At 35.5% G+C, this 26842-nt stretch overlaps 1 protein-coding gene across 5 annotated transcripts in view; it reads left to right on the top strand.

Moving 5' to 3' along the window:
• NIN (ninein) overlaps positions 1–23303 on the top strand; it is a 103552-nt gene extending 80249 nt beyond the window's left edge. Inside the window, exons 23-33 of one of the 5 annotated variants that reach the window (XM_069596134.1) lie at positions 1565–1687; positions 3003–3116; positions 3908–4054; positions 5769–5948; positions 7233–7382; positions 9305–9406; positions 13720–13920; positions 17414–17527; positions 19623–19825; positions 20557–20625; positions 22747–23303. In XM_069596134.1, the coding sequence (XP_069452235.1) occupies positions 1565–1687; positions 3003–3116; positions 3908–4054; positions 5769–5948; positions 7233–7382; positions 9305–9406; positions 13720–13920; positions 17414–17527; positions 19623–19825; positions 20557–20608 (1386 nt within the window). In that variant the 3' untranslated portion in view covers positions 20609–20625; positions 22747–23303. The other 4 variants (XM_069596135.1, XM_069596136.1, XM_069596137.1 and 1 more) reach the window with 4 other exon arrangements.
• Positions 23304–26842: the final 3539 nt, after the last annotated feature.

Here is a 26842-nt window from a genome sequence, read left to right as displayed (position 1 = left end):
ATTAACTTGGGCATAATTTTCTCCTTTTTCTGTTGTTCAACCTTTCGGATGATAATGATGGGTCCCATGTCCAAGCATGGGAAATGTATGTGCTGTGATTTTGTCAAGCTATGGATCAAAAGAAAAGGAGCAGAGTTGAGAGTACAGCAACATGATCAGGACATCATTTTGGCACATTTTTCTTGCATGTGAGCCCTTTTGCTTTCGGTAGGAAGTTGTTCATCGTCCCTGGACTCTTAGATCACAGGAGTAGGATGGTGTCAAGCTGTTGCTGCCGTACAGCTTGGACCTAGAAAGCACATGCTGCTCTGTATGACATAATAATTTCTTGTTCACAAAACAGTTTTGTTTGTATTATCTGTTGCACTGAAAAGAAACATGACTAGCACCAGCAGTAGTCACATGACAGTCTGTAGACACCCAAACTGGTACCAGGCTTTGTGAGGGTCTCGGGATAGGGAGGCAAGGTAGTGAGTAAAGGAGAAAAGTCCTTTATTAACCCGAGCCCAGGTACATGGATTTTTCTTCATCTTTCTGACTTGTTTAGATTTGTAAATTATGCTGAATTTGTTGCCGGTTGAAGACAAGCTTCAATCCTTAACGTCTGTTTTGTTATACTGTTCCAAAAGACCTTCAGGTAAAACATTAAAGGTGGCCATAAAATCGTGACAGTAAATAATTGAAAATTGAAAGCCAGATGAAGCAGAGGGAAATGGAAAACATATGAACTCTAAAAGTGTAAGAAACAATCAGTCTCTTTAAGGCAGTGTTTGTGGTGGGTGGAGACTGCTCCCACACACCAAGATATTTGGCAGTATCTGGGGTCACATTTGGTTTCCACACTGGGTATACAAGGCAGGGAGTGTGTGCTACTGGAATCTAATAGGTAATGCCTGGGATGTTGTCAACCATCCTACAGTGCATAGGACAGTCCCCCATGACAAGAAATTACCTGGCCCTGAGGGTCAGTAGTGCTCAAGTTGATGATGAAAAGGAACAAAAAGTTTTTGGTTTATCATGATTCCATAAAATGCAGAGGAAGAAGCAAGTGTGTCCATACCAGCAACATTTTTCTAAGCCAGTCAATTTAAGCATCTCCCAAAGTGAAGGGTATGTAAAATGAGCTGAAAAAGACTGATTTATCTTTAAACTTGACTTTGTGTTGGTTGATACATTATATGTGGTTGTTGCCAATTCTGTATTCTTGATTGAAAAAAGATTTTTTTTTCTAGTTAAAAAAGAATGAGGAAAATGTTTTGTCATATGTACCCACGTTAAATTGATGACAGAATGGCAATATGTTATTTATTTTATCCTGAAGGTAAAACAGAAGGCTGGGACCATTACTTCACAACGTCTGGTAGATTTTTCCTGAGCAGACATTTCGGCAGTCAATTGGAGAATTGAGAGAAGTGGGGAAGATTTTTGTCAAAGTTAATTATAGTCCCCTGGAGTCTATATGTCCTTGGAAATAGATAGGGAAATGGCAACAGCCATGAAATGTCCTGTCTATAAATACATTCATGAGATGTGATGGGTGGGCTCATTTATTTATCCCTTGCAGCTCTGCAGATGTCCTGATCTCTCTGACTTCCAGCAAAAAATTTCTAGTATTCTAAGCCACAATGAAAAACTGCTGAAAGAAAAGGAAGCTCTAAGTGAAGAATTAAATATCTGTGTTGATAAGGTAATAAAAATAAGACTTTACCATCATCGTATGGTATGTACTGTAATGAACATTTCTGTAATGCCAGTGGCATATGGGCCCACTGTGTTAGCCTAAAAGTCTCCTGGAACAGCATTTTGCTGGCATTTTGTGACCTTAGAGCTCCTGAAGCCATTAGTTTTGTTTTTTTTTTCTTGTGTTAAAGTATAGTTGAGTTACAATATTGTGCTAGTTTCAGGTATACAGCAAAGTGATTTGGCTGTGTGTGTGTGTGTGTGTGTGTGTGTATGTACTTCTTTTTTTTTTATTCTTTTCCACTATAGATTATTACAGGATATTAAATATAATTCCCTGTGCTATATAGTAAATCCTTATTTATTTTATATATAGTGGTGTATATCTGTTAGTCCCATACTCCTAATTTATCCCTCCCACTCTTCCCTTTTGGTAACCGTAAGTGTGTTTTCCATGTGTGAGTCTGTTTCTATTTTGTATTAATAAGCCTATTTGTATTATTTTTTTAGATTTCACATATAAGTGATATCGTGTAATATTTGTCTTTGTCTGTCACTTGCTATGTCTTTTCACTTGTGATGATAATCTCTTGGCCCATCCCTGTTGCTACAAATGGCATTATTTCACTTTTTTATGGCTGAGTAATATACCATATGTATATGTATTACCACATGTGTATTTATAATCCATAAAAATTTTAGGATTATTCTAGTTCTATGTAAAAAAGTCATCAATAATTTGATAGGGATCACATTAAATCTGTAGATTGCTGAAGCCATGATTTTAACAGGAGTCTAGATTAGTTGTTTAATAAATATTAAATACAGTAATATAAAGATTGTCTCATTTTAATAATCATTGTTACTTAATATATATTGCTTAAATATATCACTAGTTTACTTACATATAACGTGAATATTATGTATTTAACAATCTGAAGCCTGTTGCATAGTTTCTTTTTTTCCTGCTATATTTTCCTTGCCAAATCCAGAAACACTGCTTTTGTTATATCTGCCTTAATAGACACACTCTGTTTTCCTATTATGGCACACTCTTGGGATTTCTAATTGCCTTCCAGCCCTTCATGTCTCACCCACAAAACATGAGGCAATGAGAAAGAAAACTGGAAATCCCCAAAGAAAAGAGACTCTTCAAAATTAAAGTAGAAAAGAGAGTCAAGGAGACGTTTGTCTTTTACCTTGCCCCAGTCCACTATGTGAAAAGATGGTACTTGATCTTCTCAGTGTAAATGGAGGCATATAATTATGAATTGCAGCTAGACATGTTTGCAAAAATTACCTCTTTTCTTTTCCTGAAACAGTTGGCAAAATCAAGTCTTTTAGAGCACAGAATTGCTACTATGAAGCAAGAACAGAAGTCTTGGGAACACCAGAGTGAAAGCTTAAAGTCACAACTAGTGGCTTCACAGGAAAAGGTATGTGGACAATTCTTGTTTCATCCATATAGTTAATTTTTTCCTATATCTTCCAGCAGAACTCCAAGTGGAAACAATGTTCTAAGTGGATGTGGTCTAAAAGGGTTCAGAATGGTTCAATTTAACTAATATTTCACACGTTACAGTATAATAAAATAAGTTGAACAGTGTTTCCTCCAAAGTTCATTATTATGAAATAATCATGAGATTGCCTCATCGCTGTGAGATTACTTATTTATGAAAGCTTAAGAATCGTGTGCAAAAATGACTTCTTATTTCTAATTTAGAATTAGGATTTCTAAGGCAGGTTCATGCCCTATTATAGTTAAAGATATCTATTGACATTCCATTTACCAATTTAAAATTTTAAAAATTGAAATATAAATGAGATATTAGCATGGAGTAGGGTTCTACAAAGATATGGTTTTATTTTAAACTGAGAGGTCCTTTGCAAAACACCACCACAGTCTAAAATGTAATTTCTGCAAAATTCAGTAAAATTATCTATTGTGATGCCAGCTGGTACTCCTTGGTTCTGTAAGATATCACTTGGTAATACACTAGATGACTGTACCAGCAATACCTTGCTCAAGGTATATTTCATTATTCTCTTAAATATAACGTAACATCCTGTAAAGATACATAATATCCTGGTTTTCCCTGAGCAACTGAAAAGAGCTGGATATAGTAAGTAGAAACAGAAGGGACTTTGAAGTTCTGTGTCCTAGTTCATTCATACATGCACATGCTATACCTGAGACCATGAGGATTTGTCATTTGTTCTGATGTAGGTTCAGAATTTAGAAGACACTCTTCAGAATGTAAACCTACAAATGTCCCGAATTAAATCTGATCTACGAGTGACTCAGCAGGAAAAGGAGGCTTTAAAGCAAGAAGTGATGTCTCTACACAAGCAACTTCAGAATGCCAGTGACAAGGTAATTTCTCTTCTTTATTGAGGTATAACTTTATACAGTAAAATGCACACAGTTTTAGTTTATAACTTATTTTTACACATATATATGTATCTATATATAAATGTGTATTTTACCTAGAAATGTGTGTAGGTATGTTTGTGTAACCACCTCCTAGCTCAAAATAAAGAACATTTCCAGCACCCAGTAGGCTCTCTTGCGTCCTCTTCAGTTGACAACCCCAAGGGAACAACTTCTCTACCTTCTGCCATCATAGGTTAGGGATGCTTGTTTCTGAACTTCACATAAATGGAACCATAGTGACAAGGTAATTTTTTATATTGTGCAAGTCAAAAGACCATGGGTAAAAACATTTTGATATTATAGAAAGTGTCTCATTTTAATATATCACAATGCTGCTTCATCTGTTTGCAAATAAATTAAGAACAATATATGTAGACAGCATATTAAAAAGCAGAGACATCACTTTGCCAACAAAGGTCCATCTAGTCAAGGATATGGTTTTTCCAGTAGTCATGTATGGATGTGAGAGTTGGACTATAAAGAAAGCTGAGCACCGAAGAATTGATGCTTTTGAACTGTGGTGTTGGAGAAGACTCTTGAGAGTCCCTTGGACTGTGAAGAGATCCAATCAGTCCATCCTAAAGGAGATCAGTCCTGAATATTCATTGGAAGGACTGATGCTGAAGCTGAAACTCCAATACTTTGGCCACCTGACGCGAAGAGCTATCTCATTTGAAAAGACCCTGATACTGGGAAAGATTGAAGGCGGGAGGACAAGGGGATGACAGAGGATGAGATGGTTGAATGGCATCACTGACTCAAAGGACATGAGTTTGAGTGAACTCGAAGGAGTTGGTGATGGACAGGGAGGCCTGGTGTGCTGCGGTTCATGGTGTCACAAAGAATCGGACATGACTAAGTGACTGAACTGAATTGATGTATGTCAGCCTTGGATAGATGTTAAGATTTTGTCCTACCATAAAAACTGGTGCTAAATTCAGCTACTTTATCTCTTGCTGATACTTTTTTTTAACTGTGGCTTTAAAAAAAAAAATAATAGTTGTTTCCATTTTAAAAAGTGACTTTGGGGCTGAAATGTTTTTCAAAATGAGACTGTACCATTTTTTTTCTTTTTCATGTTTTGGCTTGAAAAGAAAAAGGCTTACCTAGTTGTGATACCTTAAAAAAATATTTTTTAAAGCATCTTTCAGGAGCAAAAAAAAGCACTGTGGTAGCTTAAAGCATATTCCTGAGTTCAAGTCTCAATTATATGGATGATACATGCTTTGGATTCTAAAAAGGATATGATTGCATATGTGAAAAGGAAACTAGAGTTTGGCATGTGAACCCTTTCAAGTTAGCTGTGCATTTCAGAGTTCTCTTTGTGTCCTATGTTTACCAAAAGAATGCTTATATGGATTCAAAGCATAACTTCATAAGAATGAGGTAATCTTTAAGGACACTTAGTCTCTATGCACTTGGGTCCTATGTGGAACCTGGCATTGCCCTACAATCAGCTTTGCTATTAGATCTGATAGAGCTGTTTTGCCAAAGACCATTTAAAACAGAATTTCCAAACCTTTTTTAAAATAAAAAACTCAAGAATATTGTTTTACTTTTATCTATATATACCTGTGCTCACTCACATTAGAAGACACTCAAACAAAAAATCAGCTTGTTTTTTAAGGCTTAACTCTGTTAATTCTCTCTTAAGAACCGGGCCCCAGAAATAGGCACCCATCCATCAGGATTCCATAACCAACAGCAAAGGCTGTCCTGGGACAAGCTGGATCACCTGATAAACGAGGAACAACAGCTACTTTGGCAAGAGAATGAGAGAGTCCAAACCATGGTACAGAATACCAAACCAGAACTCATACACTCCCGGGAAAAGGTAACTTGAAAAGTTGCACGTGGTAGCCTAGGTTTGAAAGTCAGTGTTTGATATGATTGCAGTGATTCTAGGGTATGGATTTGAGTATTCTGGTGTGGCAGACTTATTTTAAGAATGTATAATTTATCATTTACTTGCAATATAATTTTATCATGATATGTTTATATACTATTTTTTGTATAAGCAGTTCTATATTAAATCTGTGATTTTATAAATGGAAATTATGTTAACCATATATTCCTCATTCAAATAGGCTAGCCACCAAGACTGATAGTACAAAAATGACAAAACTAAACTCAGATCTTGTTGATCTAACTCCTTGTAAGAGGAAAAGTTGCCTCTCTTTAAAGACTCAGCATTTCAAGGTTAGAATGGTATTTAAAGATCATGTTTTTCAGCTGATGTTTAAATTCTTTACCTCTGCTGAGTAGTCAAGAAATTATTTATTTATTTGCATTTTTTTTAATTGTATTTTATTTTTAACTGGAAGATAACTGCTTTACAATATTGTGATAGTTTCTGCCATACATCAACATGAATCAGCCATAGGTATATATATGACTCCTCCCTCTTGAAACTCTCTCCCACTCCTCTAAATTGTCACAGAGCACTGCCTTTCGGTTCCCTGTGTCATACAGCAAATTCCCACTTTACATTGAAGGATAATTCCTTTACAATACTGTGTTGGTTTCTGCCATACATCAGTATGAACGAGCAACTATTTTTAACCTATGCTTAAATATCTCTTTTGAGAAAGAACTCCTAGGAGTCACAGATACTCACTAGAACTCTTACCCTGTGCCAGAAACTACTATCACTAAAGTTGCAGTGTTGAACAAGACTAAACATGGTCGCTGTCTTCATGGAACCTAGCTGATGTAAATGCACTGTTCAGGTGTGAACAGGCCAATACAGAGTCAGAGGAACTGTCACCCCCTTCACTCCTGAAAGTTATGCGCATGTTAGGCACACAGGTGCCTACAGATTACATCTGTTTGCTTGGTGGCCACATGGCTCTATTGATTCCCAGTGCTTTGGCTGAGCCAGAAGTCCCCTCTTCCCTGATGCTTAGTGTTGAATCAGGCTAAAAATAGATTAACCTAGAAAGGATCTTTGGAAATCCAAAAAAGCTAGCTTCAAAAATTGGCAGACTTGACTGGAAAAAGCTTTTTTAATACAACAAAACCCAAGCACTGAATAAAAACTTTCATTATGTTAGCTTTTTGTTTTTCCTGGCTGGGTGATTATATTAGCATTTCTTCCTGTTATACTGGTTCTTGTTAGGTCCATCAGCTGGAATCCAACCTTCCTTCTCCTAAGCACCAAAAACATCTAAATTCATCAGGTACTGTGAAGCCCACAGAGCAGGAGAAGTTGAGCTTAAAGAGAGAATGTGAACAGTTTCAAAAGGAGCGATCTCCTACTAACAGGAAGGTGAGTTTTTGAGTTACTACCACGTGGTTATATGCTGACTCTGATGCATCTCTAAATGTATGTTTCTTCCCCTGTGTGCTTCCAAAGAAATGACTAATGGCATATTTTGGTTCTTCCTTTTATCTGTACTTTTGTCATCTTGTCAAAGCAGTATCATAGTTCTTTTTGATTGAATGATTGCTAAAAAGGAGCAATTTAAGTTTTCATAAAGAAGATGGTTAATCATCTTCATTAGTATATAAACCTTTCTAAGTTAGTAAAACATATATACCTGAATATTAGGAACATTTTAATTTGGTTAACTACTGCCGTATAATAGAAAGACAAAACATTCATGTCTCAGTTTCTGTAGGTCAGGAATTTGGAAGCAGCTTAATGGAATGATTTTGGCTCAAGGTCTTTCCTGAGATTGCTCTCTAGATATTAGCTGAGGCTGCAATATCCAAAGGCTTCACTGGTGCTAGAGATCATCCACTTCCAGATTTATTCAGATAACATGTTAGGAAGAAGCTTCTGTTTTTTGCTGGCTGATTGCCAGAGGCTCAGGCACTCCCTACCTGGACCTTTTCTCAGGATGTGGCAATGAGTGATGCAAGAGAGAGATTCCAGAAGACCGCGATGGAAACTGTAATATGTTTTATAAACCAATCTCAGAAGTCACACAACATCACTTCTGTATTCTATAGGTCACACAGACTAACTCAGGTATAGTGGGGGCAGGGGACCAGGCAAGGGTGTGAGATAGGGATCACTCAGACTGCTTAGAGGCTGGCTACCACATGGTTAAACCTCTGTAACACGATTCCCTTTGCTTTGTTTTCTTTGTTACATTAAGTTTGAGTTCTAGACCAGTGTTACTGTGGGAGTTCTTGGTATTTGTTTTCCTTTCTTTCTTTTTTTAAACTAAAACTCAAGAGTTTTCACTACAGGCACACCTTGGAGATATTCCGGGTTCGGTTCCAGACAACCACAGTAAAGTGAGTCACATGAATTTCTTAGTTTCCCAGTGCAAATGAAAGTATGGTTCCATAATTATGTCATTTAAAGTCTAGGTTATATTCAAGTAAACTTTTCAGAAGGATGTTGGGTTTCATCCAGCTGCTTACCAAGGGGAAAGTCTAACGATTGGTTTTAAAATAACAATGAATTGAAGTGTGCCTGAAAAGCATACACCCGAATTCCATTTAACAGTTCTTGCTACACTCCTCAGCTCTTTTAATGGAGGCAAAGATCAGCATTCTAGAATTGTGTCATATGTTTTCTACTTAGCAATATTCTGAATCCTTGAGTGTCCTCTAGCTCATTAGATTCTCATAAGATTCTATACCAAAGAGAATTCCAAAAGTGGATCCTCATAAAATTTTCAAATTTCTCCTTTAAAATTGAGAAAAGAGTTAAATAAATCAGGTTTTGTGTACTATGTTTTCAGATGTTTTCCCCTACTGCAGATCCATAGATGATAATGAATTCAGTTTAGTGAAATACCAGCATTTAAAAAAATTTTTATTATAGTTTCTTTACAATGTTGTGACAGCATCTTTAATAAAATATACTATAAAATATCAAAGTACGTGGCTTGTAGTAGGGATAAGTATTATTTCATGGAAGTTTTCTTTTAGTGATGTATACTTAGAGCTGATTATGCATGTATGTACATGTGGGGGTGTGTGGATGTACTGGGTTGCAAGATAAAATGTATTTCGCACAGTGAGTGGCATTGAAGTTTGAAAGCTACCTGCCTTAGGACTCTGTTCTATGTGAGGTACAATCAGTGCACTGAATTATTCGTTGTTTTCCCTTGATGAATGAACTCAGCTTTCTTCCAAGAGTTGAGATTTCTGATTAGTGTAAATTTGTCAAAAAAAAGTTGAGCAATTCAGGTTGCTTTCTTTTTTTTAAGGGAGTTTTATGTTTTTCAACAGGTTAGTCAGATGAAATCCCTTGAGCGAGAATTAGAAACAATTCATTTGGAAAATGAAGGCCTGAAAAAGAAACAAGTAAAACTGGATGAACAGCTAATGGAGGTAAGTTTTTAAGGGAAGTGACCTGAGATATGAAGAATATTTTAATCCATGAAGGACCCATTTGTTGAGAGAGGCTAGCATAGCATTAAATTCCTATTACGAAAACAGTGAAAATCTAAGTACATTGCCAAGCTGGACTCTTTGGTTGGTCTTACCAAGTTTGATAGATATTTTTGCTAATTACACAGCCATAGGAATATATACTGCTTCACAGAAGAAGGGATAATAATAATGTTGACTATCCTAAAATGCAAGGACCTGTGCCTCAACAAATTCAAGGGGCAGGGACTCTGACCAGTACTGACCAGGAGCCTCGGAGCTCTCTCGCCAATGCTGTGGTTTTAATAGTTTCCCAATACCTCCTGCAGTGTAGTGTTTTATAGATGTGATGTGCTCTGTTACAGCCTATTCAGTTAGGAAGTACATTCCGGGAGTTTAAGAGCATTAGCATTTAGACATTTAATTTTCAAGTGTTGCCATTGTTCATTTCTATATTTGTAACGCAGCACTGCCTTGGGAGAGGTACATCTGTTAAATATAAAAGTGGATTTGTAAAACTTGTCAGCTTGGACATTGAGTTTCTAGTCTAATAGATTGCTTTCTGAACACCAAGTGCAATTATAGGATATAAAACAATTTATGTAAAATCTTCCTTAATAAGTAAAAATTTCATTGAGGTACTTTACTTTGGGTAATAAAAATATTAGTTACTCCAGCATTTGATGACCTGTGTACTGAACTGAACATTTATATAAGGTAGAGAGGTACAGGTAAAAAATCTTTCTGTGCTCTTAAAAAGTTCTGTGTACATTTGAAAAGACCCTGATGCTGGGAAAGATGGAAGGCGGGTGGAGGAGGGGACAACAGAGGATGAGATGGTTGGATGGCATCACTGACTCAATGAACAGGAGTTTGAGTAAACTCCAGGAGTTGGTGATGGGCAGGGAAGCCTGGCGTGCTGCAGTCCTTGGGGTCACAGAGTCGGACACGACTGAACAGCTGAATTGAACTTTCATTTTTTAAAGCCCAACTCAGCTGTATTTTTGGAAACAAGTGAGAAAGAAAAGAAGAAAAGAAATTTAAATCAGCAAGGGTGTAATTATTATAAAATAGATTATAAATGTTGATATGTCAAATAAGGCATCTGAACAGTATCTGGCTCATGAAGACACTTAATAAATGAATGAATGAAAAAAAAAGTTCTGTGTATACAAATATTTTAAAGCCAGAATTATAGGAAGAGAGATGTGTAAATATTTTCTTTCGTGAAGCTGGACACATGCAAAGGTAATTACATTTCAATAGATGCTTGGTTTTTAAATATGAAATATGGGCAAACATATCGCATTTATATTTAAATGACCACTAAGGTTTCTGTCAATTTTATGTTCTCTGATTTATCTACTAATAGGGAGATTAGTGAAACTGTACAGAATGAAATCCAAACCATATTTGCTTTTCTTTCTGCATATAATAAATGTATTTATTAAAACTTTGATCTGCAGGCTGTGTTTAGATGTAGATATGCTTTTCTGATGAAATAATTATATACTCTAATGAATGAGATATCTGAAGCCACATATGACATGTCTAGTACCAAACTGAAAAGTAACAGGGTATACTTAATCACTGTTTGATTAAGTATATGCTCTTCCAAATGCTCTTCCAACAGGCTGAGTCTTCTTCCACCTGCTCTCTTTGGCCCCTTCTCTCCCAATCATACTTTACATGATTAATCATCATAAGCAATTTCCCCTCATTACTTTTCTCCCTGATCTAGTAGTAAATATTTGGTAATGGATGAGGGAGATTGAGTGTTCTTGTCACTGGAGCTGAAAAAAGAAAAAGCATGAAATTTTAATTGGAACACTGTAAAGAACACCTCATACACTATTCTAATGAAACTTCCATTGAAATAAGACTGAGCTGTGGACTCTGTGCAGACATAATTCTTTAGCAGCTTTATTAAATGTAATTCACTACACAATTCATTCATTTAAAGTGTCTAATTCAGCGGTTATATATATAGAAATATATATATACATGAATTATTAAAATGGCAAATTTTGTTAAGTGGCATTTACTGGCATTAATTACATTCACAATGTCACCACTACTTCTAAAACCTTTTCATCACCCCAAACAGAAACTCTAACCATTAAGCAATAACTCTTCATTTCCCCTTCCCACTGGGCCTATAAATTGAATTTTTGTTTATGCTGTGATATCTAAAGATTAGGCCAAATTTCAGGATGTACAGTGGTTTTTCATACCATTTTTTTTTGCCCAGCTCACCTGGGGATAGGTACATTCCTCTCACTCCAGCATGGATTCTTATCAGGTTTAGGGGAGGGACAGTAGGCAGGCAGGGAGATAGTCCTACATCAGAATCTTTGGTATCAAGTAATTTAGGGAAAGCTTTCTAGGTGATTCTATCTGATGTATGTACTCCCTTGGGGGAAGGAATTTCTTCTTATCCCTATATGATAGTTTAAACTCATTATTAATATAACACATACCCTTACCCCAAGGCAATTAAAGATCCCAAATTATTAGACAAGGAAATGGAAGAATTCGCCTCCCACTCCATGGTTTTTTTAACTATATGAGGCAATGTTCCATAAACAATTTGTTTTGAACACTTAAAGAAAAAGTTAAAGATTGTTAGCAGTTCTTATAGTCTGATGTGTACCTCTGATAGCCAATAGTTTTGTGGTTTATATCCTGCATCTCCACAAGGCATTTAACATCAGGTCTATTCCATACTACACTTGAAATCTTCTGAATTATTATATTGGAATGAATTGAGGTAAAGAAGCAAGCTCATAAACCAACCAAATTACAATAGAAGAGGAAGTGGCTGCAAAATTAAGAGCTGTTTGACATTTTAATATCTGTAGAATTTATATACAGAGAAATGTAAATGTTGGTCTTTTTAAGTTCCTACTGACTGGAGCATACATGTTAAAGTATATAATATACCCTGTTTTGTGCTGTTCTTTCTCTTTATAACTCATGTTTCCTTTCTCTAACTCCTGTAATTCTCTTTTGTTTTTGTTTTATCTGTGGCTAACCTGTACCTAGAACTCTGTGGTTGGAACTAGCAGAGAAGGGTGCAGTTCTCTGCCTGAGATAGTGTGTGAAGGTAGAACATTCTCTTTCAATGAATTTCATAGCATGGAGACATCTCATTAAACCCCTTTTTCATGTAATCATTTCTACTACTGTGACAGTTAATAAATACTTAAGAGCCAGTATTCAATTTCATTTAACTCTGGAATACATCTGTTTACATTTCCATCAGGATTTCCCTCAATATTTAAAGACATAGTGAAGAAAATCATCCCACTGATACAAAATCAGGGGATCATAAAGTGGTGGGTTTTCTAAATCTATAACTAGAAATATTTCAAAATGGGTAATAACCCACCTCAGAAATTTAAATTTAAGGAAATGGATAGTGGCTCTGAAGTTTCATGATAACATTTAATTCTAGTTTTGTCTTAGAGGGCCTTTTTCCCTTCTCACATGCCTGGGGGTACTTCCTCATGAGTTTAGTACTTGGTCATATTTGTTGCATGTCTTCCATTGAGCTCTGTGTCTGCTGAATGTGTCCACAAATGTGAAGTGGCATGCCTCACTGACCAAATGCAATGCCTTCTTTCCCTTGCCCCACATTTGATTGGCATGTGATACATATACTATTTCTTCATTGTCTTGAATAAATCCTTTCATTCCATGTACTTCAATTCCCAAATATTCTGGAATATCACCTTACGTCCCAGAATTGCCTGTCTGATAAACTAAGATAGATGAAAATAATTTGAGATGCAAGATGAGATTTTCAAAACAAATTGCTAACTTAGAAAAAAAGTAGTCATTGAACTGCTTTTAAGAATCTTTATGACTGGTAAGTAGCAAAACTCTAGAGCATAACCTCTTTCTGCCCTTTGCCTATTCCACCATTTTTTTTTTAAAGAGGGATAATTAAATGTTCTAGTGTGGGAAGAAAAAAGGAAAATCCAGACATATGTGCACCATGTACCTCATGTTTTATTGTTGCTTAAGACTGAGGAAGTATAGTTTAAGTCTAAAACTTTTAAGGCCTGCTTATTCATTAAATATATTACCTCCTAAGCAAAATGATTTTTTATTCTTACTTGGGATCATGTGCTGCCTGTTTTAAAGTTATCAGTAAGTCTGAGAGGCCATTAATGAATCCGTAGACTTCCTTTCTCTCTGCCTGCTACTTTCAAGGCAGCTCTGTGACTGAAGGCATGGTAGCTGACTAGGGCTTTGCTCTTATTCTCCAGATGCAGCACCTGAGGTCCACTGTGATGCTTAGCCCATCCCCTCATGCTTGGGAACTGAAACTGCTCCAGCAGCAAGCCTGTCCAGTGGTTCCCAGGGAGCAGTTTCTGCAGCTTCAGCATCAGCTGCTGCAGGCAGAAAGGATAAACCAGTGCCTGCAGGAGGAACTTGAAAATAGGACTTCTGAAACCAACACACCACAGGTATGATGATCTTTTTCTAATAGTAAATGCAGATCACCTAATTTAATTTTACCTATTTGGAAGTTACACCAGTTCAAAGGTGGGGATGAAGAACCTCAATCTTTTGTCAGTTACACCTTACCTGTATTACAAATCCACAGAACTGCAGTGCTGTTTTGGCTTTGGTCTTGGTTTTTGTAGTGCTACTTTTGAGCTCTCAGCCTCTAAGCTGGGTAATTAAGAGTTCTGGGTCTCATGCAAGTTGCTAAGTGATGATGAAGTGTCAGGCTCACTTGAGCATAGTGTGCAATTGACCTAACATTCTTGTCTGATGCCAAAAATATTACAGAATTCAAGTGCAACTCTAGGATATGTATTACTACTAACAAAGCATCCTGGGTTTTCTTGTACCAGAGGGTGTGGCCTGCCTGAGTTCCTTGGAATTCACAATTGGGGACTTTTCACAACTATTAAAGTAGAATGTGTCATCAGCGACTTTTTTAAGTTGACATAGTTCATTTAACTTATTTTTTAAATGATCTAGTTTGAAAAACTATTTTTAAGAAAATAAAGATCTTCTTCCTCTTCCCTTTGAATTAGCATTATCCCAGCTCACTACCAGACACAATCTTATATTACCTAAGTTTTCAAATAGTTAAATTTTCTTTTTAGTGCTTCATTCGTGATTCTCTTCTTTCAAAAATCTCTTAATTCTTCCTCAAAATTACAACTAAAATTAAAAACATTCCTTAATTTGCAGAATTCTAGATTAGTTCATTCTAGTTTGAATAACTCTTCTGTTTTCAAAATGTACCTTGCCTCTCAGGTGACATTTGACAAGGAATTTCCCAATTCTTTTTCTGTAATCTGGTCACAGTGGCTTTGCAAAGTCTTATTAGCACCATAATTGTACATTGGAGCAATTTTGTTTTCTTTGCCTACTAGTATATATCTATGCTTTTGCATGATGTAATCATCATCTATTCTTTCCAGCAAAGGCTTAAAATCCATGTTTTGACATTCAATTCAACTATGTCAACTACATTCAATTTCCAAATACTAAAAGCTAATTCCAGAAGTAAAATTGTGATGGTAGGTATTGGACAGATGCTTCAGCTCTTCATTATAGAAGTGAATCATAAAACTTGGTCTCAGTTTTTAATAGACATTTTAAATCAAATGATCAAACTAAGATCCTACTCATTACTCTCTCATATATACTACTTTTAAAACATGCTCCTCCCAACCCACCTACCAGTGTTTAAAAGTAAAAAGTATCCCTTTACTTCAATTACTTGAGGATTAGATAGACAAAAACTGTTAAGACTTTTGTGCTTAAAAAGAAAGAGGATTTCTCCAGCCAGATGGCAGAGTGGACTGCTTATTGCTCTCACGAGAAGGTGACGGCAGGCTCTGACAGCAGGCTATCTTTGTTTCTGGTAACTGAGTGAGCTGACACCGATTTTAAGAATAGAGAATGTTGTTAGAATCTGCATGTTGTCTCTGTGTGTGGAGTGATATGATTTCTTCTGCCTTGTGTTGCTTCGCTTGCATATGTAGTATTGATGTGTGCTTTCAAAAATTGTTTGCATTGTAAATGTGTGAATTTAGATCCCCCCCAAAAGCATAATCTTGACATCAGGGTGAAGTGTACCACTTGCCTTCTTTCTCTAGGCCTTGCTACCGGAGCAGCGAGCAGTGCATGCAGATTCCTACAGAAGGATTGGGCACCTGTGAAAACTGGGCTGTTATTGATGGCATTTGTTACCATGGCAGATACTCAAATGCACACCCACACACACCACACTAATATAGATATAAGCTGAGAAATGTTTTGGAATCAAGTGCTCTTTTAAGTTTTATTATTAAGCCTTTGTAGTATTATGTTTCTTATTTATGTGACTCAAATTCACAAATTTCAGCTTGTTACACTTAATTATACCGTTTAAAGAGTATGAATTTGAGATTCTTGAAAGGATGTGAATTTTGTGAATCAAATTCACAAATCTCAGCTTGTTACACTTAATTATTTATACCATCTAAAGAGTGTAGATTTGAGATTCTTGATGTATTCTATATATTCTCATTCCATACATTGTAAATATTTTTAACAAAAGGTACTGCTTTTATATATGGAATTTGAAGAAAATCAGGATTATTTATATTGTTTTATATAAGATGTATAAACTTTTTTGACAGGAAAAAGGACATTTTTGATGAAATAAAATAAGTTTTAAATATAGTACTGCTTTTGTTTTTCCTCTTTCCGCACTCTTTTGCCATGCCCCATGTTCTTTGAATTAATTATCCAGGTTTTTTGCGTTGTTATACTTTTTTCTTCTTTTTTATAAGGCAAGTGGAAATCTGGCCTTTTCCATTTACGTTTGAATTTTTAAAAGCCATTATACCTTTTAAAATATAGGATTTTTAGATGCTCTTAGGACCTGGTTTCTTAAAATTCTGTGTTAGTCTTTTGCCGACTACAGGTTTTATCTTTAAATTAGTTGCATGGCTTAGCTGTTTCTTTTATGTTTGAATAAATTCTGTTATTTAATACACAAACTGTTGGCTTTCACCTCACATTTGGTCATTCTTTGTGCTTTTTAAAGGACACTTTGGGTTATATTTTTAAGGACAGGTTATGCCATCAGCTACTAACACTGGAGTCTTGCTTAAACATTTGAAGAACCTTTTAAAATCTGAAATTCTTTATGTGAACATTTTGGTAGACCGAGAGAAGGGGTAGTCAGTTGCACTCTAAATCTTGTTCTAGGTCCCTGTGCACTTCAAAACCCACACACACCTTAATCCATCACTGTTGTATAAGGAGAGGAGAAGCCAGCGTCCTTTTTCTGCCCTGTTTCATCTAGGAGCTCTTTATGGGGAGAAAATTAAATATGTTCTAATGATAAGTCCATCCTCCAATTCAGGTATTTGCTCCACACTGACAAATCAAATTAGAAAACCAATAATTAGAAGAACTAGTGGGAAGAGGCTACTAGAAACACTAACACCCTCACAGTAACTAGCCATTTTGAAGATAAAAACAGACACACATACTGCAAGCTGATTGGAAATGTTAGGTGATCCTGACTAAACTCAGTTTTTATTCATTTTGTTGTTGAAAGTCCCACAGTATTGCAAAGACCCAAATCACAGATGAAAGGTTGATAACCATGTTTTAATTTACTTTGGATACCTATTTTACTACAATAAGTACACATAGATCTTAAAGTATTGGTTTTAAGAATTTTGCTTTATCTCAGGGAAGATGGTAGCACAGGTAAGAGTCTTTTTTTTATCTTTGATTTCTTTCTTTGATAGGGTTACCGTTCTAACCTGTGCAACCCATGCAGTGTTCAGAACTCCCATTTCATCAGAAATCCACCCTTGCTATTCAAAAGCAAACATTTGCTGTCCTTTCTCTAGGTATCTTATGGGGAAAATTAACTACTAGTGCTTTCTCATGGCATGATTTTCAAATAACAATACAATTTTTTTTCTTTTCCTTCAGGGAAACCAGGAATACCTGGTAACTGTCATGGAGGAACGAATGTTGGAAGTTGAACAGAAATTGAAACTAGTGAAAAGGCTTCTTCAGGAGAAAGTGAATCAGCTCAAAGAACAAGTGAGCTTCCCAGGTCATATCTACCCACCCATCTCCCTTTCTGCTTTAACTCCAGTTTTACATCCCTTTATTGCTACTAACTTGCTAAGTTTTGTTGTCTAATAAAGGCAAACTCTATTATAAACTCCTAAATTAGAAGAATTTCTAAAGCATTTCTAATGAGGTTCAATCCACATTGAATTTTTATAGATTTTTTTCCCCAAATAAACAGAAATTTTATATTTGTAAAAAAATGGGGGGATAATAAATGTAACTTTAGCTTTCTTGTTTGCAACAACTATGACAACCTCAAAATCTAACTTGTGGCTATAGCCAGACCCCAAAAGGCTCTGTATTGAATCAAAATCTGGACTCTCAAATTCAGGACCACCAAGTAGGCTGATCCTTTTTCCTGCTGGCAGCAGGTGTGGCCTGAGTGCTTATAAATTATTTGTGCATCCACTGAAGAGACGTAACAGAAAAGACTACTTTCTAGGGAATTTTATAACCTCTCTGGAATCTGAGATTGAGACAAACTGTGGCAGGGGGTAGGAGGGTAGAAATTGCCCAACCTGGGTTTTTAGATATGTAGAATCTGAGAAGAATAATCCCAAGGGAATGGTGGACAGGAACTTTCCTGTGTCCTAAATCTTAGTACACAGAATGGAGAGAAAGAGAAAGTCCTGTTCTTATATTTATTGATCCAGTCCCTTAATCGTTTATTCAACACATAGTCACTACATGCCAGGTTCTGTTCCAAGTACTAGAAATACTAGCAAAATCCCTGCCCATATGGAGTATAGTTCACCTACATGGTACTACTGCCATTTGGCAGTACTTCCAGCAGCAGTTGAAAAACCAAGAAAATGGGTAACATGGGGTGTGGACATCTACAAACACTTTGGCATTAACAGTTCATCCTATTCTGGGAGAAGCAAAAGAAACTAGAGAGGGAAGAGTAGATAGTAGAGGGTCTTGGTGCTAAACCACAAGAGTTTGGATTTTGTTGTGTAGTGGATAAAAGTCACTGAAGTGTTTTTTAATGGAGGGGAAAGAGGAAAGATTATACACTAAAACGGTTTAATAGAAAATAATGTTAGTTTTATATTAAACTTGCCAGTCACCTAGGTTCTGGGCTTCTGTGTGATAGTCTTTAGCATTGCTGTTTGAAATGATGCTATGTAAATTAATTAGTCACACCTTAAGTTTTCTTAAGCTTCCCTGGAGGCTCAGATGGTAAAGCGTCTGCCTGCCATGTGGGAGACCCAGGTTTGATCCCTGAGTTGGGACAATCCCCTAGAGAAGGAAACGACAACCCACTCCAGTATTCTTGCCTGGAAAACCCCATGGACAGAGAAGCCTGGTAGGCTACAGTCCATGGTGTCGCAAAGAGTCGGACACAACTGAGCGACTTCACTTTCTTTCTAAGTTATATTACCTTAAACCTTCATAGTTGTAGATGCATTGCCTGAAACTGGGTGTAAAATGAGGAGTTAAAGGTATAACAAGGAAAAGGGGATTGGAAAATATTAACTAAGGAGATCGAAAATCAAATTATCCTATTCTGCTGAAGAGTGTTCCCACCCTAACCAAGACTATATATTTTAACCGTAAAGATTAGAATATCTCTTCTAGACAAGGTTTTATTTTAAAAGGAAGTAACTGCTGAATCTTTGTGTTATAATACATGAGCCACATTTTAAAATAATCAGTAGGTTGTATGTAGTTATTAACAATAGAGGCTTATCTCCCATTCATAACAGGTAAACAGTTCACAACCTCAGAAATTTAAATATAAAATTATTGTGATATTTTTAGAGAATGAATAAAGAAATAATACCTAGGCTGAAAAATACCTTTCACTTTTGAATCCTCAAATATCAATTTGTTCTTTTATTAGTGACTTCTACAAACAAATTATCCAAAGAAACAGCCTGGAATAAGTAGATTTGTTTTACTTGTATACCTGGTACCAGGTCTGATATTAAAGCTGTATTGTAAAATAAAAGAATGTAACTGATAGAAGTCATTTGCCTTTATAAACAACTGTCCTTATGTCAGATCTTTTAAAAGAATAACAGAAATGGCATCAAGATGTTTCTGGTTCTGTTTCCAGCTCTGTAAGAATACTAAAGCAGATGCAATAGTGAAAGATCTGTATGTGGAAAATGCCCAGTTGTTGAAAGCTCTGGAAATGACTGAACAGCGACAAAAAACAGCAGAGAAGAAAAATTACCTCCTAGAGGAGAAGATTGCCAGCCTCAGTAATATAGTCAGGAATCTGACACCAGCACCACTGACTTCTACACCTCCCTTGAGGTCATAGCCAAGCCAAAGGATGAACACTCATGATTGTGCACTTTACTGAAATGGATGGGACATTTCAGATGTTCTCTCAACTGTTGTTGTTGTTTTCTTAGAAACCTTTAGTGGCTTAAAGTTAAGCCTAACCTAAAACTTCCAGGAACAGAGTTAAAGTCTCTATTCACTGTAACTAGTTTTTCTAAATAGACTGTAATGGAAGTTGTAAACAAATATTTATTTCACTGAACTATTCCCAAGCTTTGAATTTTTAAAAAATATTCTAATAACCATCAAGAAGGTGATATGAAAACAATTCAAGAATTTTAAACCCCCAGTTTTGAATGAGTTTTTGAAAATTACTATTATAGACAAGTTATAACTATTATGTACAAGTTATTATGTAGATTGCAGATTTTTAAAAATTGAGATATTATTAATTGGTTGTTTTGATCTTTATTTTAAAACCAAATCTATGTCTTCTCATACACTTAAATATGGAAGAGTCATTCTGTTTCTAGTAGTTTGGGTTTTTTTAGTTGTTAGACTTTCTGTTTGGTAACAGAAACTAGAGTCAATAACCACTGAGGTCAGAAAAGGCAGAATTCATAGAACTCTACCTTCTAATACCTATGACAGTATTACCACTCTTGATGTATTGTAGATATAAAACTCATTTACTCAACTGCACTGTAAACTAATGTTAAAACTTTACTTTCTTTAAACAGCCTTTTTTTTTTCTTTCTTAGAAGTTTCTTTGGGAGTTTGTCTTCTAAGAAATGGATAAAGCCACATTCTTAAAGCATTTGAACTATAGGGTAAGCACTGAACAGACTGCTTTGGAGTAAACAGCTAATCCTAAAAGAGAGAGGAAGCAAACCATGTGGATTTTTCTCTCTTTAAGGTCTTGGAGTTCATGAACTTATATTTGGGGTTGCATCAGAAACTCAGGGAACAACACTTTAAGTCATCTTCCTGAAATACTGTAGGGCTCTTAAAAAATTTGAAATGTATAAAATACATGACTATTTATTTGTTGTATATTTAGAGCCATAATGGGATTTTTATTTCTACATTTTTAATGAATTTAATTTTCTGGGGAAAGGGCCTTGCTTTTAGAGTTAAAAGCCTCTTTTAACTTATGGAAGAGTTATTATTTGCTTGTTTAATGTGGGTCAAAATTTCCATGCTTCCTATTCCTCTGTACCTTGAATCTGATCATAAGAATTTCTTACTGGGATAAGAACTGGCATGCCATCTGAGGTAAAGGAGTGCCAAATAGAATTTTCCAATCAGTCTCAAGACTAGAACATTATAAAACAGTAAACGTTTTGAGTAACTTTTTTTCCCCAGGTAAAATCCCTGCTTCTAGCCAGGAATTGGTTGGTAAAGAATTTACTGTGTGTGGGACACAAACAGGGCTGCTTATCACAGCCACCTATTTGTTTTTTTGGAAGAGTAATTAGATCACAGAAATTCACTCTGCTGTATTAGAGGAAAGTCAAGTCCATCAATCTTTTATAAGAGGTATCACAGCAAAATCAAACACTACCTTATGGGCAGGAACAAAACGTGAGACAAACTGCTAAAGAAAGTTCTATTATCAGAAATTCCTGATTTCCCCGGAAAAGAATTAATTTTAATCCCTCCCTATAGTTATATTTTAAAACATTTGATATCTGCTGTCATACCTTCCATAATCATTTTTGTCCAGTGCAGACATTACTAGTAAACTCAACTACTTGTATGGCATTGACTAACACTTAAAACTGTGGATAGGCCTAGGTTAAGATCATAAATAAACTAACCGCCTGTGGTGTTTTTATATGATATGCCTTAAGTTATTCAAGGCTTTTGCCATCAGAACTGAACACCAAACATACTTCTCAAATAGATGGCTTACCATATGATCACATATGTTGTATTTTTATCTTTATTTTTTACAGTATGAAAAGTGTAGGTTAATTTTTATTTCTTATAAATCTGTATTTATATGTATATAAAGTGCTGTACAATGAGTGTAAATATGACTTCTGGAAAGTTTTAGACTACTTCTGGAATCCCTTTATCTAAAATCAAAATGCTGCTCAAATGAAATTTAATTTAATATCTAGGTGCTTACTTTTTGTTTTACTGAACTTATGAGACTGGAAAAAAGATCAATACAAGAAATAGAGTTACCTTAAATTTATATATTTGTGCAGCAGATTATTTTTGTAGACTAGAGTGGGAATTTAACTGGCAATTTATAATATAGCTTCAGCTTTTAAAAGAATTTAAAGAGATTAAATTTAAACTATTAAATATTTAGATTTTGCTTTCAGACTTTATAATAGAACTCCTTAAAATCATGTTATATATTTTATAGTCATTTAATTCCTAGTTTATTAAAAGTACTGGTTGTTAAATTCATTTGATTTCTTAAGAACAGTTATTTAAATTAGTTTTAGGAGATAGGATCTTCATTTCAAGGAAAGAGAATCAAGTTTGCCATTATGATAATATGTTACCCTTAGAAAGGGAAAATGTGAATAATAAAATCTACGTTGTTCTATTTTGCTTTCTTCTGCTTTTTCGAAGCCTGAACTCTTAAGCTCAAATTTGTAAGGGGAGAAAAGTGGATGGGGAGGGTAGAACCAACCACAGTATTTATTTTTCTAAAACGTAATAAACCCAGATTTTTAAAAACTATTGTAAATGTGAATTCTTCCCAGAAGCTTCAAATGCATTGTTTATATATTTAACCTTAAACATATGTAGATCACAAAGTCATAGGCTTTCGAGGTATAGGAGGAGTTCTTACAGGTCTAGCATTTTGATAATGTACCAATACCCAGAGTAGGTATTATGATGAGGAACTTTTGGTGTTTTAAGAATGAGTAAAACTTCAACATGTGAAAATGAATTTATTTTTGTGATTTCTTTTTCTCTGAGTGAAGGAGAAGAGAAATGTGTTGCTATTGTCAGAATCTTAAAGATATTCCTACTCAAGGTAAGGCTAAGTGCTTTGTGATAGTATTAAGCAAGTCTTGTTTGAACGGATTACTGGCTAACTGAAATGATATAAATTATGCAAGTAATGCCAAAACTAAGTCAAAACTTAATAGCCAAAGCATTCCTTACTTAAAAGTTATTAATTATATCATGTTTGGACCTATTTGAACATCTCAGCCCTGTAAAACATTTTTGGTTTTATGACATATGGATAGCAGTTTAATAATAAATCTATCCAAGTCAGCTTTTTGTTTCTCAGATTTTTTTTGAATGATATACATTAAATCTGTTCTTATTGGAAGACGTTATCACAGCATGATTGAAAGGAACATTGGTTTTGTAAAGGAAAACCTGAATTCATCTATAGCCATCACTAGAATTCTTTGCATGTAAAGATAAATGTGTGTGTGTTGATATTGACTTGGTGTATTTCATCTTAGCAGTTCTATCCTAGAATTATTTTACCATGAGCTTAAAATGTAAATAAATAATTTTGCAAATATGGCCCTTGTTTTCTATACACCTTGAACTTTTGTAAACAGTTTCAGTATGTTTATCATCGGTTTTTAGAGTGAAAGCATCAAAACATTGCACTAACACATTTTACAAATACAGAATCTCTGGAGCTCTCACTCCAGACCTACTGACTCAGAGCCTGTATTTAAACCCCACCCTCCCCAAGTCCCAAAATGATTTGTATGTGATCTAGAGCGCTGCTTCTCCATTTCTGTCACAGAATCAACGACCATCACACCAGCCAATTGGAGACCCCTATGGCGGTTCATAATTTACTTCTAAAATCCTGACAACCTCGGGTGAGGCCCTACTTGAGATTTTGGTTGCTTCAGGCATGCCTTTATTTCACTTGGCTGTATTTATGGGTGATTCATAATTTTCAGTTATTTGCCACTACTGGAAAAAAAAAATTGACCTAAAAGCACATTAAGTTAATAATGCTGAGTACTGAAATATAGAATGGAAATATTGGCCAAATGAGACCTTACAAGCCATGTTTTATTTATGAAGCTTTTATACCAATCTCACACTGCCTTTATGTGACAGGAACTATTATTAACCCCATTTTACAGGTGAAAAAACTGAAAATTAGCAAAATTATGACTTACTCAAGGCCACACAGCCAGCTCAGTAAGGGACTCAGGACTCACTAGGCAGGTTTGTCTGTTCTAGTATTTTGCAGTGTAACAGGTATCCATTTCTCCTTCTAGCAAACAACATTTAATTGGTACAATTAACTACCTACCATGTGCACTGCTCTCTAAAGAAAAATATAAAAATTATTGATTTTCTGTTTATAAACTGGGGTAGAGTAGTGAAATTTATACACACACAAAATAAATAGAAAAAATTAGATCAGTAGGAGAAAACAACCCAGTTTTCTTGATGGACTCAGCACTACAGGTACTAAGATAAGCAAGATAAGTGTCCTCAGTTATTTTAACAAAGAAAATGGGGAAAGTTCTTAACCTAGCATTAAATATAACTCTGTACTTCATTGTTTTGTAGTCTCTTTTATTCATGTTGCATTGAAAAAAGTCTTAACTTTTCTAATATATACCTGATATACATATTCCCATAATAATGTTGAATTTTGTCCCAAAGACCAAAATTTTGACCTAATGCAAAATGTCTGTAACCTGTGAAGTTAAATTTAATATAGTTACTACAAGTCAAAAAAGTGTTTATTCTTTGTTTTGTTTTGCCTCATTTGCAATCAGGAAAAATGACTAATTTTGAAAAATGGACATATTTAAAAAATTAAAACTTCAAGGAACTATAAACTGAATCAGTGAAATAAAGAGTAGGTAACAGTATAAAAATAGAACAGGATACCCTTATGTTAAAATAATATTTAATTCTGAGAAATGATGACATGAGATGTACTTTACTAGCTAAGGAAAAGTAAACACTCTGAAATGTCCTTACAGCCCAGATGAACATTTACCAATCATTTTTCTTTCCTGTTTGAGTATCTGTCTTTAAGATCTCAAGCAATAAATAAATATATTAGAATATAAATAGGGGGGCAGTCCTAAGATGGCAGAGGAGTAGGACGGGGAGACTACTTTCTCCCCTACAAATTCATCAAAAGAACATTTAAACGCTGAGTAAATTCCACAAAACAACTTCTGAATGCCGGCAGAGGACATCAGGCACCCAGAAAAGCAGTCCATTGTCTTCGAAAGGAGATATTTTATCAATGGTGCTGTATAGAAGGAGAAGTCTTGAGACTACTGTAAAAATGAGACTGAAAACCAGAAGCAGGAGGCTTATGTCCAAACCCTGAGAACACCAAAGAACTCTTGACTCCAAGGAACATTAATTAATAGGAGCTCATCAACGCCTCCATACCTACACTGAAACCAAGCACCACCCAAGGGCCAACAAGTTCCAGAGCAAGACATACCATGCAAATTCTCCAGCAACACAGGAACACAGCCCTGAGCAATATACAGGCTGCCCAAAATTACTCCAAAACCATTGACATCTCATAACTCATTACTGGACACTTCATTGCACTCCAGAGAGAAGAAATCCAGCTCCACCCACCAGAACACCGACACAAGCTTCCCTAACCAAAAAACCTTGACAAGCTGCCTGTACAACCTCACCCACAGCAAGGAAACTCCACAATAAAGAGAACTCCACAAACTGCCAGAATACAGGAAGGCCACCCCAAACACAGCAATATAAACAAGATGAGACAGAGGAATACCCAGCAGATAAAGGAACAGGATAAATGCCCACCAAACCAAACAAAAGAGGAAGAGAGAGGGAATCTACCTGATAAAGAATTCCAAATAGTGATAGTGAAAATGATCCAAAATCTTGAAATCAAAATGGAATCACAGATAAATAGCCTAGAGACAAGGATTGAGAAGATGCAAGAAAGGTTTAACAAGGACGTAGAAGAAATAAAAAAGTCAATATATAATGAATAATGCAATAAATGAGATCAAAAACACTCTGGAGGCAACAAATAGAATAACAGAGGCAGAAGATAGGATTAGTGAAGTAGAAGATAGAATGGTAGAAATAAATGAATCAGAGAGGAAAAAGGAAAACGAATTAAAAGAAATGAGGACAATCTCAGAGACCTCCAGGACAGTGTTAAACACCCCAACATTCGAATCATAGGAGTCCCAGAAGAAGAAGACAAAAAGAAAAACCATGAGAAAACACTTGAGATAATAGTTGAAAACTTTCCTAAAATGGGGAAGGAAATAGTCAACCAAGTCCAAGAAACCCAGAGGGTCCCAAACAAGGTAAATGCAAGGTGAAACACCCCAAGACACATTCTAATCAAATTAACAAAGATCAAACACAAAGAACAAATATTAAAAGCAGCAAGGGGAAAACAACAAATAACACACACAGGGATTCCCATAAGGATAATAGCTGATCTTTCAATAGAAATTCTTCAGGCCAGGAGGGAATAGCAAGGCATACTTAAAAGTGATGAAAGAAAATGACCTACAGCCCAGATTACTGTACCCAGCAAGGATCTCATTCAAATACGAAGGAGAAATCAAAAGCTTTACAGACAAGTAAAAGCTGAGAGAATTCAGCACCACCAAACCAGCTCTCCAACAAATGCTAAAAGATATTCTCTAGACAGGAAACACAAAAAGGGTGTATAAACTCGAATCCCAAACAATAAAGTATATGGCAAAGGGCTCATACTTATCAATAATTACCTTAAACGTAAATGGGTTGAATGCCCTAACCAAAAGACAAAGACTGGCTGAATGGATACAAAAACAAGACCCCTATGTATGTTGTCTACAAGAGACCCACCTCAAAACAGGGGACACATACAGACTGAAAGTGAAGGGCTGGAAAAAGACATTCCATGCAAATAGAGACCAAAAGAAAGCAGGAGTAGCAATACTCATATCAGATAAAATAGACTTTAAAACAAAGGCTGTAAAAAGAGACAAGGATACTACATAATGTTCAAAGGATCAATCCAAGAAGAAGATATAACAATTATAAATATATATGCACCCAACATAGGAGCAC

The sequence above is a fragment of the Ovis canadensis genome, chromosome 7, assembly GCF_042477335.2.
Source record: "Ovis canadensis isolate MfBH-ARS-UI-01 breed Bighorn chromosome 7, ARS-UI_OviCan_v2, whole genome shotgun sequence".
NCBI lineage: Eukaryota > Metazoa > Chordata > Mammalia > Artiodactyla > Bovidae > Ovis > Ovis canadensis.
Note: the sequence above shows the minus strand (reverse complement) of the source record. Positions and strands in the feature narration are given on the sequence as shown.